Source organism: Protopterus annectens, chromosome 13.part0 (assembly GCF_019279795.1).
Source record: "Protopterus annectens isolate FY-2018-M chromosome 13.part0, PAN1.0, whole genome shotgun sequence".
Taxonomy (NCBI): domain Eukaryota; kingdom Metazoa; phylum Chordata; order Ceratodontiformes; family Protopteridae; genus Protopterus; species Protopterus annectens.
Window position 1 is genome coordinate 204,370,524 of NC_056747.1, and position 15,657 is coordinate 204,386,180.

General features: G+C 36.0%; 1 protein-coding gene across 1 annotated transcript in view; it reads left to right on the forward strand.

Moving 5' to 3' along the window:
* The window catches only part of LOC122787872 (mucin-16-like), a 262,498-nt gene that overhangs the window by 137,325 nt on the left and 109,516 nt on the right, over nt 1-15,657 (forward strand). Inside the window, exons 63-67 of the mRNA XM_044054789.1 lie at nt 52-224; nt 2,087-2,125; nt 7,279-7,403; nt 7,493-7,560; nt 8,000-8,172. Coding sequence (XP_043910724.1) covers nt 52-224; nt 2,087-2,125; nt 7,279-7,403; nt 7,493-7,560; nt 8,000-8,172 — 578 coding nt within the window. The remainder of the gene's footprint in view (nt 1-51; nt 225-2,086; nt 2,126-7,278; nt 7,404-7,492; nt 7,561-7,999; nt 8,173-15,657) is intronic.

The following is a 15,657-nucleotide window of genomic DNA, read 5'->3' on the forward strand; positions in this document are numbered from 1 at the left end:
TACTCAAAGCTGCCTAAGCAATAATAAACACCTTATGTTTCTATCAAGCAGGCAAGCTAGTGCTGTGAGTGGAACAACCATCAATGCTGTTTGCACTATTAAGAATGATTCTACAAGTCCTGCATTTGACAGAGTTAAAGTGTATTATGTCATCAGTGCAGCAATACTGAACATGACAGCAGTGGGTCCATATACTCTGCAGCCAGACAGCCTCTATGTAAATGGTAAATATGTTTCTTTTTTTTCTTTACTTTTAGACTAAATGGAGTTTAGTGTAGCTAAATATGCACATTGTGTTCAGACGTCATTGAAATCTCGTTGCATTCAGGTGTGCTACAGCTGATATGCATGTTAGATTATTGTGGACTTTGTACTTTGCAGTGTAGTGGTTATCACATCTGCTTCTCATATAGAAAGCCCTGGGTTTGATCTCCAGTGGAACAATTAGGTACTGTTTTCCTCTGAAGCACGGAGAATGGCAGTTTTTGGTGCCCTTGCACACAGGTTGTCCATCTACTGATTTTGGGAATTACAGGCCTATTAGTTTCACTAGGATTATTTGCAAGGATATGGAACATCATATAGCCAAACTAATAAACAATGACAGGTGACCTTGTTTCGCTGGATATACACCAGTTCAGCTTTGTAAATGGTAGAACATACTTGCTTAACCTGGTTCTGTCTTTTGAAAGGTTTACTTAAGGGGTACAGAGTCCAAACTACTTATCTGTACCTTGCCATGACCTTTGAAACTATCCACCATCCTGGAATTATTGACAGGCTCTTCCAATTAACCCATGTATTGCCCACTGGATTGGTTGTGGGCTGTCTGAGGGAATCTATATTGTTAGACAGAAAAAATGTTATGAGTAAGGTCCAACAAGGCTCTGCACTGTATCCACTCCTCTTTGGTATATATTTTTGTGATGTAAAAGCTAAAATCAAGGGAGTATGGCTAACTAAGATGGCTGAAGATTGCAAACTGGGGGAGGTGGTTATCAAATTCCATGGCGATATTCAAATTCTCCAGCATGGGCTCAACCAAACAAATGTTTCATGCGTTAATCATGGGTTTACTGTCAATACCAAAAAATGCAATATAACCTCCACTGCTAAATGTTGCATTGGTGTTGCTTCCCATATAGATAACATTCCACGTAATTGGACACTGTTGCCTAGGACTTGGTTAATATGTTTTTTATGAGACTCTCCTTTGACCACCATGTCTCTGTAGTGGTTAGAAAACCATTCTACACTAAACAACTTATCCTTTGTGATATGTCACCAAGGTCCAAAGAAGTTAAAATCCCACTTTATTAATCAGTTATTAGGCCAGTAATTGAATTTATTGTTCCCTTTATCATCTTCAAACCAGCTTTAGAGACCTCAGTATTTGCTCACCAAAATGATCTCAGGTTTCAGTACCCACAGTAACTCTGCTAGATTAAACACCCTGCCATTTTACTCATTGTTATACAAACTCCTGTGAAATGATGTGTTCTTAGCCTTCCACACCCCTTCATCCATACAGAACTGGTGGTAAAGCAGGCAGCCATTTTACAGGCCTAAACCTGTATTGCCACTTCAACACCACCAAATGGCATGACTGATACCTAACCCAATGTATACCTTGTTTCTGGAATATTCTGCCCGTAGCTATGAAGCAAAGTACTTTCCTAGCAACTTCAAAACAGTCTGAATGACTGGATGGGTGATTATAAACTGTGTTGAGAAAATCTTCATAATGAGGGAACTGTCAGTCTCCAGCCATATTGGATGATATGGCTGAGCATCTCAATGGACTCATTTGGCCATAAACATATTAAAAAATTATAAACTTGTAAGCCTACAAACCTACTACACCAGTAAAACACTGGAGGAACTACAGAGACAAAGCAGTGAAAGCAGACACCTTTGACTTAATGTGAAAGTACATGGTTTGCAGTAACTAGAATGCTTAAATATTTAATTTAGCTTGTAAAGTACTTCGGAATACACAGCTGTGTTTTACTCTGATAAGTAATTGTAACAATAGCCTTAAATACAAGTGGCACTTTATTGCATGTTTTTTTTTTTTGCTTTTCAGGTTATAATGAGAAGAGTGCAGTAACAAGTGCTCCAACAAGTAAGTTTTAATCCCTGAGTACTCAAAATCATTAATGGACCATGCTATCAGTTGAAATTGTACTTATGCAAAATGAGAGGCTTTAAAGAATTATTTAATGTTTTTAATCTCATTTTTTCTCTCCATCTTGTTTCTGATGAATATTAGTATTCCTCAGTTGCCCTCATAATTATTTTCTTTCCTTGGTAGGAGCATTCGTGGTTCTAGCACTTACTGAGGAGTCCTTATAATAAGGTAACATGTTAGAATCAGTTGGGTATGAGGAAAGGATTTGGCTAGGATGGCCTCTACACAGTGGTTAGTAGTATATACTGTAATACCTTACATGATCCTCAGAGTGCCAGATCATACAATAACCTTATTATACTACCCTTCAATTCCACGCATACCATCACCTGTGCCTTTATTGTACACTACATACATTTCCTGTGGTAGGGGAATACCATGGCTGTTACAATTCAAAAGTAGTTTATGGTCTTAGATATTCCATAATGAATATTGTACTAGTCAGACTAGTAGGACAATGTTCAGAAACTGGGGCGCATTAGAGAGATGCATAATGCCTCAGAGATGTGTACTGTTGCTTCATATTTTAAACAAATGCACAATAAAAGACCATTAGCTACTTACACACTTTAGTATATATAGGTGTGAGAATTTATTATTGTATTCAGATATTTCTCATAAATTGCACAAAACATGGCATGTTATATTTTGGTTGGGAGGGTGGCCTAATGGTGAAGGTGTTTGCCTTACAAACACAAGGTGCAGGGTTTGAGTCTCACAAGGGATAATTGGCTAGACTTAAAATGGCTCACAAGGGCAGTTAGCTTAGTAATAATCTATGAACCTATGAACCTATGTACTAGCAGAATGGTGCTGTAGATCCTTAGGATCATCCTAGATGGCATTAGACAGATGCAGAAGATGTAAGGAGGAATATATGCATTTATAATGGTATAGAGATTATTGCTTTCATATAAAATAGCTTTTGCAGAGGTATGCATTATGTGTAGGGCAGTATGGTACATCACTGAATGAAGAAAATATGTCCTTACCAAAAGTAGCTAATTAAGATAACACTATATATGAGGCCTGGAACTACTGAGCTTGCCACAAAATCACCTTGTCAAGCCACTTTGTGTTGAGATTTATTCCCTTTTCATGCATAAGTGGAAACTATATGGTTGATTAATATAAGGGCATGGTGAAGAACCCACATTGTGGGGTCAGTGGAGTGAAGGCCACTCAGCAGCTACTTAGTTTTGCAGTTGTTTGCAGGTTTACTGCAACACAATATTCTTAGTGCTCAAGGAGTCATCTTGAATCCCTGAGAGCATTGTAATGTAAATAAGACTTTGTGTAAAGGCAGAATGAAACCTGGCTGTGGGACAGACCACAGTACTATGGATGGCACAGTGGTGCAGTGGTAGCATTGTTGCCTCACAGCAAGAGGTTCTCCAGTTTGAGTCTCGTCTGGGGTCCCTTCTGTGTGGAGTCTGTATGCCCTCCCTACATTCATGTGGGTTTCATCCGGGTGCTCCACTTTCCTCCCATGTTAGAAAGACGTGTCTGGAGCATTTCTCCCCCAGGCCTCCACTGAAAATTGACTTTGTTCCAGGCTGGACTTTCCCGGTTAACAAATGTTAAATAAAATAAAAATAAAATACTACAATGTGCATTCTGCATACCTAGGACTGTCAAATTTTGCAGGCAGCTGCCAATGAAGTTCACATCAATGTGACTGCATGTCCCTGCAGATATAAAGGAATATTGACTGGTATCCTGAGATGTTGCAGACTGTGGCACTGGGTCACTAAAAAGTGAAGAATAAAATACTTGAGGGTAGCTCAAAAATATATAAGTGCAGGCTGTAAAAGGAATTTGGGTTAAAAAAATGCACAGGAAATGCTATAGAGTATGTGAAACAACACCTTCCTAGAACCACATGTGAATTGGAAATGAAGGACAGGGGACAGAGTACTGTAAAACAGAAGCCATAAACCATGCAGAATATAACTAAACACAGGTATGGAAAATGAAGAGAGAAGAGAAGGTAGCTAAGACAATACAAGAGAGAGGGGGAGGGATGCTAGATATTGGCTAGGAACATGGACACAGCAAAAACTCAGAGGGATAAAACCAACAGAGATAAACATAGCAGACAAAAGATGCATTACACCCCATTGCACATAGTGAAAACAAAAGGGTCATAGGACCTAACAAAAAGTAACGATAGTGTGGAAAAATATCACAAAAAAGGAGACATAGGATAAAAAGCAGTAATTATCCCCGGTAGCAGAGTATATGTACCACAGTGTGATTGCACATTGTATGGCAGACATGGAAGAAAAAGAGAGCGGTTACACACTAGAGACACAGGTATACATACTAGACATGGGACCAAATGTGAACATCTTGCAGATGTAATGTTAAGACAGCAAAACAGCAGTCGGGCACACAAAGTATGGTATTAGACAACAAAGTATGAAACACTATAATAAATGCATAACATGATACTAAACAACAGAGTAGGAAACACTATAATAAATGCATAACAGGATACTAAACAACAGAGTATGAAACACTGTAATAAATGCATAACAGGATACTAAACAACAGAGTATGAAACACTATAATAAACAGGATACTAAACAACAGAGTAGGAAACACTATAATAAATGCATAACAGGATACTAAACAACAGAGTAGGAAACACTATAATAAATGCATAACAGGATACTAAACAACAGAGTATGAAACACTGTAATAAATGCATAACAGGATACTAAACAACAGAGTATGAAACACTATAATAAACAGGATACTAAACAACAGAGTAGGAAACACTATAATAAATGCATAACAGGATACTAAACAACAGAGTAGGAAACACTATAATAAATGCATAACAGGATACTAAACAACAGAGTAGGAAACAATGTAATAAGGTTACTAGCCGATATTTATAATAATATCATCCAGATATTTCAAGAACATGAAGGAATGCATGTTATCAGTCACATAACATAGCCTGGCTAGTTGAACTTGTGTTCTCTTGGATGTCCTAACCTTGTCTTCAGTCTATCTAAATAATCACTATATTCAGTACTGTGTTTTTAAATTTTGCTCATGTTAGTAAAGTAAACAGCATTTTATTCTGTCGGATAGACATCTTGTAGTCACTTACTTGCTCTTGATCATGGTGTCTGTCCATGTCTGATTATGGCATCTGCTACTCTGAGGCCCAACACATCTGCAGCCTGTAACTGTAGTATGTGCACTCTGTCTGTCTTGCTACAGCAGGCCAGAAATACACCAGGAGTGAAAGCTTAAAGCACATCAGTTAATGCAAGTGGTCACTGAAGTTAGGTTCTAGAAATGCATTTCTGGCAAAATAGTTTTCTTAGAATTTGCTGTTTTGGCTAATTTTCCTCACTTACATTAACACTGCTTTGCCAAATCTTATTAAACTAGCCCATACTCATTGGGGAGAGTACAGCATATAGGCTTTTTACAAAAAGATTTATTTTATCCTAACTCTGGAAAAAAATGTAGTTGTGAAGAGAAGGGTAAGTGTAAAGTGGGGCTGGGGGTGTTCTGTGACAAACATCAGAAAACTACACTGGAGGGCTTTATGGCTTTGGTCCACATTACTACTACTACAAAAAAGAAATGCAAATGATATTGAGCAAACTGAAGGATATACATATATGTGTATCTCCCTCTCTCCATAGATATATATATATATATATATATATATATATATATATATATATATATATATATATATATAAATAAAAACAACAAATGAAACACCCACATATTGATGTCACTAAAGTCGACATCAAAGAAATGAAGGAAAAAAAACAAACTCAGCAAGGCAATGCACATACTGTGAGACATAACCTCAGAGAATACAACTTTAAAATCATGTTTTTGTAAGAGGCAATCCCTGTTATGTGCCCACATCCCTACTAATTGTATATCACAACTCCAAGATCATACAATACTGGACAAATGGCATATTTCCCAACCCCAGCAATTAGCAAGCTTGCACAAATATTGATTAGCTGTTTGTCAACCAAAGTGTCTCAACAAAACAGCTGTCAACAACAGAAACTGTCAAGTACATTAAACTTCAGTTTGAGTAATTTTTTTTTTAAATAAGTATTGGATAAATATAGAAGAATCGCTCAAACTATCTTTTATTAAATAAATTTCTTCCTCATGGAAGTATTCAGAGAAATGTTTATGGATCACAGTAAACTTTCCTGACTCGTTAATCGATCATAATAATCTCTGTTATGCAAATAGTTGTTTTTAAATCATATGCTTTGGTCTATTCAGAGTAATACTCACAAATGGGATGTCAGTGTAAAATACCTCCTGATGGTGGACTTGTCCAGCCATTATCTCACTTAAACTTTCTGAACTGCACATTGACTCTTACCACATGGATTTCTTCACTATTATATTTTCCATGATATGTCTAAGTATGGCAACGAAACATGTTGTAATCACACTGACATGCATTGCATTTTATATAAACTTTGGCTTCTTGTCAGGTTTGCTTATTATGCTCTGTCACTTGACAGCTGATAAAAGTATAATTATTAAAAAAGATTAACTGACCAGACTACTTGGCCAGCATTTATTATTTTACACCCTTCTGGGGATGATTCAGATGTTCACTAGTTAATGCAGACAAGCTGACAATGTTTGTTATTAACAGCTTGCTGTTTCCAATTGATAACCAGGAAGCTAATTTAAGCTATTGGAATCAAGTATTACCAGGAGTTTCTTCATTAGTTTAGTGGTAACAAAGTTGTTTAAAATATATTAAACTAAATAACGCTTACAATAAAGTAATGAATAGTATCCATTGTCAAACGCTGCTTTTATAGTGCCTGTATATGACAACTATGTTGCAAGACTGGGATTCAGTATTATGTTTCACTCTTATTTTTTCTTTCCTTGTCTCATTCAGTTATTAAAAATAATTTAGAAATATTATTTATGTTACATTTTTTAATTTCTGATGTTAACAAATGAATAGTACAATTATAATGTTGAAATTGAAGCTTTCCTGCACTAGTTTACAGTTTTCTAGTGTTATGGCACTCATTGGAACTTAATTGCATTCTTTGCAGCCATGAAAATGATTTACCAGACCTTTACCGTCAATCTCACAATAAATAATCTGCCCTTCCAACCTTCGCTAAATTATCCAACATCCAGTTTCTTTTTGTCTGCAGTGGAGAACATAGTTTTTCTGGTAGGAACTGCAATTATAGAGATAAAAAAGCATTTATTCAGAAATGGCAAATTAAATTCTAATTTACTGACCACAATTTCTTCTTTCAGTTAGAAAAAACATTTAACAGCACTTCTATTAAGAACAGTTTTGATGGATGTGAAATAGATGGATTCAGGTAAGTTTAGTCTAATTGAATACTTAGAAACATATTTTTTATTCAGTTAAGATGACAGTAAATCATGGTAATATAATTTTGCATATTCTTAGCGAGATAAAGAGAAAAATATTTGTCATATGCATATAAACTATAGCTTCTGCAGTCAGAAATAGACTTCAAGGCAGAAATATCTTAAGTCAAAATCCACCCCTTCTGGCTGCATGTAGGTGTAGTTTCTCATAATTCTCAAACATTTACTTAAATATGCTTAACATACTGTTATTTGATAATGCTTATTGCAATTACCTTGACTATTATTTCAGATCTGTGTCCTGTAGAGCACAATGCATTAACAGCCATATTGTCAGCATTTGTATAAATTTAAATGGTTATTCTTAATATTATAGCTGAAAGCATTGATATCCTAATTATTCATGAACTAATGTTCTGTCAACAGAATGGAAAGTCAAGGCACTGGAACTGTTGTCAATGCCGTCTGCAAAATTAGGAATGATTCGATAAGCTCAACATTTAACAGAGTTAGCGTGTACCAAGAATTTAGTCTTAACACACAGAACATAACCAAAATGGGTGTATATATACTTGAAAATGACAGCCTCTATATAGACGGTAAGCTGCTTATTTCTTGATATGGCATTTCAAATACAAATGTTGGGTCACTTTCTTGTACTTCAATATTCAAATGTCTTCAGTTTTATTTAAAATGAAGTATGAAACAAATGCAAAGTTGGGCTCATTGTGGAACAAAAGTGCATATTTGTAGACTCAGATATACCACAGAATACATGTGGTAAAACAGTGTATATTAAATTTGGTGTTGTTTGAAATTCTGATTGTTTTTATGGAGCACTTAATCACAAAGAGGGAGTTTGAACAGGTTTGAATTTAGGCAGTCATTTGAAATCATCAGCTTTCAGATGGCACTTCCTTGGAAACTGCAGCAGCGTTTTTTTATCTATAGATATTTATATCTAGGTTTGTACGCATGTGCATGAGTCTATAAAAGTTGATAAAAGTGCTAAAGTATCGAACACAAGCTGATCAATGTTTTCATTAACAAAATACAAATAAAATGCCCAAACCTTTGGAAAAAAAAAAAAAAAAAGAACACGAAAGGAAGCAGTTTCCTTTTGTGATCTACCACGTAGAACCCTATTACTTGCAGGCTGCATTTGTTTGAATACAGGTAGTGTTACATAAAGGGGTTTTGTAAGGTAATGCGCAGGGTTAAGATAAGCATTAACTAGCATTAGTAAGGTTGTGCAATGAGATGAAGTTAAGTACGTCTGCAAGTGAGAGGTTGTGACAATGAGCTGGAAAATGTTTAAGCTGTGGGTTTTAATGGGTGCAGTTCATAGGTGAGAGGAAAATGTTTAAGCTGCGGGTTTTAATGGGTGCAGTTCATAGGTGAGAGGAAAATGTTTAAGCTGTGGGTTTTAATGGGTGCAGTTCATAGGTGAGAGGAAAATATTTAAGCTGCGGGTTTTAATGGGTGCAGTTCATAGGTGTGAGGAAAATGTTTAAGCTGCTGGTTTTAATGGGTGCAGTTTATAGGTGAGAGGAAAATGTTTAAGCTGTGGGTTTTAATGGGTGCAGTTCATAGGTGAGAGGAAAATGTTTAAGCTGCGGATTTTAATGGGTGCAGTTCATAGGTGAGAGGTTAGTACGTACAGGGTTGCTGAAGTTTGATTAGGACAAAGGTGGAGGGGTGCTTCCTATTACAGTCTCACAGTGACTACTAGGAAGACTGGATGAAGATGAAGCAGAAGGATTGCAGAAGTCAAATTAAAAATGCAATAGCCACTTTGTATAATAATGCATCAGGGATAGGGTGGCTGAGTTGTTGAAAATCAAATTTCCTCACACAGAGGGGTCTGTTCTGGCAGCTCTTTGCAGAAAATTTCAAAATGGTGTCACATGAAAGTGGTGTCAAACTCTACCCTCAATTCACAGTTAACTTCCCCTAGGCCTCACAAAAAAATAATTACAAAGCTTGACTTTTGTTCTACCCTAGAACATCAGAACTTAAAGAAAATTAAGTAACTGACACTGCGATGAAACAAGAGAAAAACAAGAAAAGCAGCATACAAAGCATGACACTAGACCACTCGCACAGTATGTAATGAAAAACATTATAGAGAACAAGAAACTTTGGGTCGTTTGGAAAAAGGAGAGACTGAGGAAGTACAAAAATACAAATAACAAAACCTAGACATTTTTGAAAGGTATAAAAAGAAATATGGATATGAGAAAGAAAGAAAGCAATATTTGATATGGTGCAATACTTACGCGAGGGAAAAAGTCGAACTAATCATGACAAAGAAAGCAGCTCTAACGTTATTTAAAAAGAAATATAGGGAAAGGCACTTAGATATGAAAAGTTTTACAATGCAAAAATATGATCACAAAGGAAGAAAGTAGAACAGAGGATTAGTAATGGAGAAGGTAAAGCTACATAAAATGAAGTTATGGATTACCTGTGAAGTGAAGGATTTAGTGTAGAAAATCCAACTCTGGTAACATCACAGCATGATGGAACAATGAGTCTCCAGATTATGGACCAATGTGGGGCTATGTCAAATAATCGAATGGCCACATTGTCGAATGTCATCTCATCGACAATGCAGTCCATCAAACCCCCACACCGCCGCTAATTATAAATACCAACCTCAAGGTCGCACTACAGTGGGGAAAAGGGTAAATTTCCTTATCCCTACCGTAATACAGTCTCAGTCAGAATGATTGATGGCCTGAATTGTCGATGAGATGATATGTTCAACAGGGTGGCCATTCGACTATGTGACATAGACCCAAGCCGCATGCAGTACCAGAACAGGCTCTATTGTACACTATTGCAAATAATAAACTATAGATATCATTAGCACAGAAATAAAAACTTAGAAGATATGCAGATAAATATAAAGGAAAAGTACAAAATAAGCAATTTATTGATGACCCAAAAAGTTTTATAGAGAATAGGAAAACTATGTAAAAGGAATAGAAATGCCACCTAACAAAAGAAGGAATAGACACATTTCGGAGAAATATATATGATGACCCTGTGTAGCATAAAAAGTTGCTGAATGGACAGAAGAAGTAAAAGAAACAGTTAAACTTCAAATGTGCAAGATATGAAATGGGATAAAGAAACAGCCAAAAACATTGAAACAAAATTAAAAACGCTCCTAACTGAAAAATCCCTGGCCCAGATGCAGTACTTAACTCCAGGCTAAACGTGTTACCATCTTTACAGGAAGACTTAGTCCTGAATCTTCTTCTTCTTTTGGCTTTTCCTGGTTAGGGGTCGCCACAGTGGATCACCTGTCCGCTCATGATTGCCAGTGGAGTTTTACAGTGTCAAGTTGCCAGCCCGGCACCAAACCTTCCACTGAAAGCACACACACACACATTCAAATCTAGGGCCAATTTAGAGTGTCCAATCCACCTACAGAAGATTTAGTCCTGAATAAGAACTACTTATAGGTATATCCCAAAGCAGACACCAACATGGTTATCAACAGGAACTATGATACCCCCCTTAATGGTGAACCTGCAATATTAAAAACTGCAGACCAATAACTTGCCTTCCGACAATGTACAGATTATATACTGGAACTGATGCTAACACAGTTTATAGTCATTTAGAAGAAAACTCAATCATGGCAACAGAACAAAAAGGTAACAAAAGAAAGTCATCTGGAACAAAGGATTGTTTGTTATTAATAAGTCATAATGAGGAATTGTAAAAAGAGGAAGAGTCTAAGTATGGTATGGGTAGATTATAAAAAAAAAAACATTTGACAGCATCCCACATTCATGGATAAATGAGTTGCATACAGATATACAAGATACAACGTGCATTCATCAATTACATTATGGTGACCATAAAACAGTGGCAAACCACTCTGCAGCTAAGTCATAATAAAGGACACATTATTATCACAGGGATAAAAATTCAAAGGGGGATATTACAGGGTAATGCTTTGTCACTGCTGCTTTTTTGAATTGCCATTAATCATTAAGCTGCATACTTAGTACATTAGATCATTGTTACAATGTTGCTCCCAGAAAGCAACAAAGTGTAAAGATCTCTCATCTTCTTGTAGATGATTTAAGGCTATATAGTTCTTCAGATCAGCAGCTGAAGCACAATTCCAAGCAGTCAAGTGTTCTCAGATGATATATGAATATCATTTGGTCTTGATAAATGTGAAAAAACAAATTTGAAGCAGGAAAGCTGCAACAACAAGTAATTATGTCTAGAAAAGGAATGTGATATAAAGGAATTTGAGCAGGGGGGAGTGTATAAATATCTGAGAACTGATGAAGGACTGACAATAGAACATGAAGATATGGGAACAAAACTCACTAAGGAATATTTTAAAAGACTAAAAAATACTGAAAACAGTCCTGACTTCTAAGAACAAAGTCCTAGCCAGTTTGCTCTTCCTGCTCTTATAGTTTTGAATGATGGAGTGGCCCCAAAGATTAATGGATCAGTTCGACAGGAAAACAAGAAAAATGCTTCAGACTTACTGAATTATATATAAAAATCAGAGTATGCCAAGATTATATATATATTTCTTGTTGTGAAGGAGTTATGGGCCTCCTCAAAATTGATTATATCTATTGATCTGAAGTTGTAGGACTGCATGTATATATATATATATATATATATATATATATATATATATATATATGTACTGACCTCACCAGATCCAAACATAGCGAATTTTTTAAAACATGAGGAGAACAAGTCTAAGACAACCTCCTTACTTAGTTTAGCAGAAGCATATCAGTGGTAAGCATGAACAGAAATGCCAAAAAAGACAAAAAAAAAACCCAAAAAAACATTTAAGGAGAAGCATCAGATAAGAAGACAAGAAATGTGAAAAAGGTAAAAATATAGTTGTAAGTAGAGAAAACTCCTGGAACAACCTCATGTTGATCAGAATCTGATACAGGAATGGTTAAGGAGATGTGAATTTAAACCAAAAGATGAAACGTTAATATTGGTGGCCCAGGACAGTAGACTATAAACACATTGGTTTACAAAGTACATTTAACATGTGGGATAGACAAATAAATTCAGGTTCTGTAAAACAGGATTGGAAACAGTTGTACAACTTCTTGATGGGTATGATACACTAATGTCAGAGGACCTGTTTACTGAAAGGCATAATAATCTAGCAAGACTGTTGCACTGGGGATTGTGTAAACATTACAATACTGAAGTAGCTGAAAAGCACTAGAAACATAAGCCACAAAGCATTATAGGAAATTTACATCACATGACATCACTCATTACCGACAGTTCAAAAAACAGATGTGAGGAAATTAAATTAGTAGTCCATGAAACGAAGACAAAAGCAGCATTGATCACTGAAATTGCTACACCCAGTGAGACACAAAGTCATAAAAACCCAGGATTAGCAAGCAGAAGTGAGGGCAATGTGGAAGAAAGATACCCATACAGTTCCAATAGTAGTAGTAGGAACATAAATATATATAATAATTTACAGTCATATTTAGACATGCTACCAACACATATAACTCCATATGAATTGCAGAAGGAGTTACATCTGATTGCTTCGAAGAACATGTTTAGCTAACGTCAACGATGGAAACAGTACTAATTTCATTAACTTTAATCATACTTTAAGTTAGGAATGGGGTCCATTCCTTTCATGATATTAGAAACTGAAAAGACTTGCAGAAATTAAACTGATAGCAGTCCATTCTGACCTCTGTCTGAAATAAAACTTCAGATGGCATTCTGTATTACTTTATATAAATGAAAATTTTGTAGCGTCTCCCACAATTTGTAAGGTAGTAGTATTCCTTACTCCTCACAAAAAGAGAGGGTCTGCTTTCTGTTCTAACGTAAAACTTTTAACAGTCAAAAAAATCTTTAAAAAGATAACACTGCAATAACAAAAAAAAAACGAAAAAAAATTCTAGTATACAGACCAAAATCAATTTTTTTCCTATTTGTTGTAGCAGCTATCTAAAGAAAACAACTTGTATTTTTTCTCTAAGTACACACACACACACACACACACACACACACACACACACACACACACACACACACACACACACACACACACATACATATCAGTGTGGCTTTTATAATTCACAAGTAGTAATATGACTTGGCTTCAGAAAGAGGAACACGAAGTCTGTACTCTTCCCCGACCCAGAATTTTTTAAGCTTAAAACAAATTATTTTAGTAGTACAACATTACAGTAAAAACATGAGAAAACAAAAAAGAAAGCAGTGCTAATATACAAAACACACAAAAAACTCAGATTGGATTCATGTTGATCCATCAAATGCAGTTTTGACAAATTTAAATGAACCAAATGCAGTTTGCGGAAAACAACTGCAGTGAACATTGAAGCATTTTTAGCAGGGAGCAAACATCTTGCACTTCCCATGTTGGTGGGGGGGGGTACCCCACATGTCCCCTGGAATTCTATAGACCAACTCCAAGGTTGCACAATAGTGGAGAAAAAGGCAATCCCCACTTTCATCGAAGATGGTTTCGGTGAACTGGCTTTGGTTTCTTTGCATTGACTGAAATTGCCTTTGAAGTACTGACATGCTCCCAATTGGATTCACTCACATAGTAGATTTTTCTGGTACCTTTTAAAAGAAAAGACTGGGTGGTGGTGGTTTTGCCATGGCTGGGGTAGTTGGCTGGATGTAGGAGATGGTGCTTTGAAATAGTCAGTGTAGCTTTTTGGGTAGATTGAGACTGGGTTAGGACTTCTTGTTTTACCTAGATGCGAGATTTTGTATGAGAATTACACTGAAGGTTGTTGAATTATGTCTCTTTAGAATGACAGATTAATGATTTTCAGTACATTTTCACAGTTTTGTAATGTCATGATTAAAGAATACTTTTGTTGTTGTTGGAATTTCCAAAATTTATCTATAATATGACCCTGCCAGGACTCCAGGAAAGTGAATGATGTTTAATGTGAATTATCTAGAATATACTACAATATTAATTATATTTGGGTTGACCAGGAGGGGATATCAGTGAGACAGCATTTTGGGGTGTTTTTGTGGGTATTTCTGGGCTGTCTATTACTTCTGCAAGAGAGTGGTTTCACTGGTATCTACCAGAGAAATTTTACTTCCCCATATGCTCACCAAATAGCTGCCACCCTCCTCACCCCCCACACCCACAGGAGAAGCAAGCAGATCACACCCCTTCATTCTTCTCCTTCACTGCTGGACACCTCCAGTGTTGGGGTGACTAACTGAACCCTAGTAGCCTGGGCTGCAGTAAAGGTAACTGTTTTTCCTACAACTGAGGCAGTGATTATTTTATACTAATTAATTATACAACAACTGAAAGCAAAGAACAGGTAGAAATTGTGTTTAACATTTTTATTTTTGACTGTAATAGTTGCATGAGAATTTTGTATTTGTGATGTCTGTACAGCAAAGATGGTCATAGTATTACCTGATTTATTTAGCTTAGACCCTTCAGTTTAAATGATGTTTCAATTAGATTATATCTTGTCAATGATAGTTTTTGTGGGTTATCCTGCATAATGTCCCAGTATAATATCTCTTGGTTTTCAAAGTAATGTTACTACTTACTGAAATATGCAACCTCAGAGTTGGAATAAATAAATTCTGGTAGTACTGATGCAAAGACCCCCATATCTAGCTCCACTACAAAAACACAAGCTCAAAAACATTGGTTGAAGTATAGATTTTGAGATTAGTATTAGTATCAGTGGAACCTGAAATATCTTTGTCAATTTTTTATCCTTTGTGCAATCTGCCTTTTCTATGATTGTTGTTGTTTTTATTTTATTCATATGTGTTTGCTTTTTTGTTTTGTTTGCTACTGGCTCAATGGCCCATATCATGGCTGAAAATGGTTCTTGATCTAGATCACTTACCCAGTTTAACAAATAAATCAATATATTCATACATACATAAATAAATTGATATTGCTGGCTCATCTGTTGTGGTTAGCAATGTCATGACATAGGCTAGGCTAAGGGAGTCTGTATCTGCGATGGGTAAGGGTCATGATCTGAAATTACTCATTCAGGGATAACTTTACA